Genomic DNA, 4,063 nt, shown 5'->3' with positions numbered 1-4,063 from the left:
GTGGGTATACCAATTGCTTCTTGTCGGCACCGAATAAAATTATGGACATACCAAATGTTTGAAAGAAGATGGTCAACAGTAACCAACTGCATAAAAACCAAGGAATTTTGGCCAAAAATAAGTAAGAAAAGATCGGGGGAATTAATCAATCTATCCCGAGCAAATTTATCCAGGATAGTGGGAATTATTACGGGACACTGCCCGTTGGGAGGACATGCCTTGAGGCTCAACATCAGGACCTCCTTACATTGTAGGCATTGCATGGAGGATGATGAAGAGGAATCACCAACACACCTTCTGCTACAGTGTCCTGCCTTCGCAAGACATAGACTATCCTACTTAGGGTCTAATTTTTTCTATTCATTAAGAGAGCTAGATTCTATTTCCATAGCTCGTGTCAATGGCTTTGTAGCCAATACCAAGTGGTTATAGGGAAAGGTGTCAAATTCTTTAGGGTATCACAATGGACCTCATGGTCTAAGTGAGTCTTCGGACGGCCCCAGTAACCTAACCTAACCTAACCTTCATCAAGTAACGATCTCTGACATTTAAGGTAGGAACACATTGACGCCCAGCGTAATTTCGCTTTCCTTTATGCTTTCCTTTATACAGTATCGGATAATATGTTATATATTTTTATATTGTATACATGTATGATATTAGATAAATAATTCACTATATATTTATTTTTTCATATAATATTATGTACAAGCTTTTATATTTATGTAATAAATACTGTTTGTGATGGATAAATATTACTTCATTTATATATTGAGGTTCATATAAAAATGCTAATAATTTTATTAAATTTTTTGTTATAAATAATAACTAGAAATTTCTTTTTTTTTATTATAACTAAAGTTACTGAGATCATAGCGTGATTTTCAGCAATTAATTGTAAATATGTCATGTATGGTGTTTCACAATTGGTGATAGCTGGCTGTATTTGTCATAAATTTTAAGGGGATTCCTCTTTAAAGTTGAAAAAGATTTGTAAATATTTGCTATTATGTATAAAACTCTTTTTCTTATTTTTGTGACGCAAGCAATTAATGGATAAGTACTTTTAGTAGATATTGTAATGTTTACAGTTTGAGTGCTGAGTTCCGCTCTTAAAAGAGAGCACATATAGTTGAAAATACAATCTTGAAATATAATTTATTTAAAGAAAACCGACTTAGTAGCACATAACATTAGTGATTATAAGTTAAACAATATAATTTAATTAATATTAACATTCTACATACATATTCAAATTATAAAACAATTAGTTCTAGAGATTTCCCATCGAATAAAATTGTGAAAAAAATAATACAAATTTATATATCATATTATATATATATAAATTATATACATAATTTATATACTATATATAATGAAACTATAAATATATTGACATTTATTGGTTTATTGGTTTTAAATAATTTTTTGAAAAACCCACGGCAGACTATCACACATTTAGTTTCTGAATGTAGTTGTCTTTTGCGCGGTTCATACTAGTCTAGCATTAGTTTTAGCATTAGTTGAATGTTACCAACTCATCGGTGCGTTTATAATACCCAATTACATCAATTGTAGGGGTGAAGAGTTTTGCAATCTAGAAAAAAAAAGTACCAAAGGCTATCAGAGAAATTCGCTGCAGTGTTTAAATTTATAAATTTCAGTGTTTCAGTCAAAGAGACACATTGTTCTATTGAAACTTGAGCTGAAAGTTAGTGTATTCTGCTAATTTTTGAAAATATGAAGCCGGAAAATATTTCATTGTTTTGTTGCATATTTTTAATAATTAATATGGTCAGTGGAGATATTTCTATACTAACGAAACATGACTGGAAAGGATTAGATGCTACGGGGGAACTAACGGAATTGGATTTACCAGCAACTAGAGTAATAATAGCGCATACAGCTAGTAATAATTGTGACGATAATGTAAGTAAAATAAAATTAATCATTCATTTTTTGTATGTATTTGTTTTAATATTATTATGTGTTATAATATATGATATATATTATTGTTGATTGATTATTTAGAAGAGATGTGCTCAAATTGTGAGAGATATTCAGAATTTTCAAATGAAAAGTCTTAATTTCTTTGAGATTGGTTATAATTTTCTAATTGGTAACGATGGAAATGTGTATGAAGGTCGTGGATGGAATTATCAAAGTGCGGTTGCTAGAGGTTATAACGCTGGTAGCATAAGTATTGGATTTATTGGCATGTTTGAAAAAGTTCTTCCAAGCGCAGCTGCATTAGATACAGCAAAATCATTAATAGAACTTGGGGTTCAATTGGGCAAGCTGTCGGAAGATTATAAACTTTTTGGACATAGACAACTTGCGGCTACTGAAAGTCCAGGTCAAGCTTTATATGATGAGATTAAACATTGGAAGCATTGGAGTACGTAACAATTAATAATAAATAAGTATATAAATAATATATTGAAAAACAATTAGATATAAATATTTGATAATTATAAAGATATTACGAACACTTAGTAATATTATTTAATATTTAAATAAAATGATGTAAAAATGTAAAATATTACTAATCTATAATAATATTAAATTTCTATTTAAATAAATCAGAGTTTTACTTAATATAATATTAGTTTGTTACTTTTATAGAATTTAAAAAATAAACTTTAGTTTGTTTGAATAAACATTTTGTTCCAATCCTTTGTCCAAATCTCTTAAATACTTTTGTACAAATATAGTTATTGTAAATATAGTTGCAATTTTCGTTAGAATGATATTCAATTTTTATCTAAATTACCTTTATTTTTATAAGGTAATTTCTAAGAAAAATATTTTAAATATTTATTATATTTATGGTAGATATATGCAGATATAAGTTGACCTTATATATTTATAAATATGTGTCTATGTCTTATATCTGCAGATAATTGTTGGTAACAGTAGAAGAAAAAAACTTATTTTTTGTTCAATATATCATCCTTTTTACATAAAATAATTCTTAAAATTAATTATATATAATAATAAAAAATTAGTTTACATACATATATGCTTTTCAATTTCAGACAAAGATAACTTGGGTAGTGGAAAAGTATTGAGAATAGTACCACGAGATGGTTGGTTTGCACAGTTACCTTTAAAACCGCTCTTATCTCTTGATTTGCCGGTATCTAAAGTTATTGTTTCATCTACTAATACAGAAAATTGCACCACACAAGTAATATATTAAAACACATTATAAAGAAAAAATTTATAAGAAATAACCGAATTATATTTTATTTTTTATATTCAGTCCACTTGCACCTATCGTGTACGCATCTTACAAACATACAATATAGAAGCCACACATTATGATGATATAATATACAATTTTCTAATCGGTGGTGATGGAAATGTTTATGAAGGACGCGGTTGGGATAATGTGGGAGCACATCTCAAAGGTTGGAATGATAGAAGTATCAGTTTAGCATTCATTGGAACATTTAAAAATGTAGAACCAAATGAAAAACAAATGAGTGTGAGCAAACTCTTACTTGAAGAAGGTGTGCGTTTGGGTAAACTTACAGAAGATTACAAAATTTATGGTGCCCAGAAGATCGTTCCAAATGCCGGCATAACAGCAGCAGATGCACTTTATGAAAGCTTTAAAAGCTGGCCACAATGGTCAGAAAGTCCTAGTACTACTACTGATTAATTACTATATTTAAAAATATTTAGCACTTGGTTACGTAGATATATAGATATATAGATATACATATATTTCAAATAGATGTTAGTATAGTTTTTATTTGGATACATTAAATTCATAATTTTGTAAATGTTTTATAAAATATAAAAAAAAAATGGTTAAGTTTTTAACTCGAATATATGGATAGTAAAACAAATTGTTAAAAAATCATATTTTAATAAAAAGATAAATATTTTTTTTTCAATTTCAAAAATATAATAATAATGATATTAATTATTTTATTAAATTAATAGAAACATGCCAAAAATACAGAAGTGGTATTCACAATGTCGAGTAATGAACTTGATAACCGACTACCACAATAGCAATAGAAATCTACAACAATAAAATTTTTATACTCGT

At 27.9% G+C, this 4,063-nt stretch overlaps 1 protein-coding gene across 1 annotated transcript; it reads left to right on the top strand.

The window, feature by feature from the left end:
* Positions 1-1,610: 1,610 nt before the first annotated feature.
* LOC119670534 (peptidoglycan-recognition protein LF-like) lies at positions 1,611-3,699 on the top strand. Its single transcript, XM_038080834.1, has 4 exons — positions 1,611-1,929; positions 2,032-2,398; positions 3,039-3,190; positions 3,266-3,699. Exons 1-4 carry the CDS (start codon positions 1,741-1,743, stop codon positions 3,665-3,667), a joined length of 1,110 nt encoding a protein of 369 aa, XP_037936762.1. The 5' UTR covers positions 1,611-1,740; the 3' UTR covers positions 3,668-3,699.
* The last annotated feature ends 364 nt before the right edge of the window (positions 3,700-4,063 follow it).

This window comes from Teleopsis dalmanni, chromosome 1 (genome assembly GCF_002237135.1).
Source record: "Teleopsis dalmanni isolate 2A chromosome 1, ASM223713v2, whole genome shotgun sequence".
NCBI classification, from domain to species: domain Eukaryota; kingdom Metazoa; phylum Arthropoda; class Insecta; order Diptera; family Diopsidae; genus Teleopsis; species Teleopsis dalmanni.
Note: the sequence above shows the minus strand (reverse complement) of the source record. Positions and strands in the feature narration are given on the sequence as shown.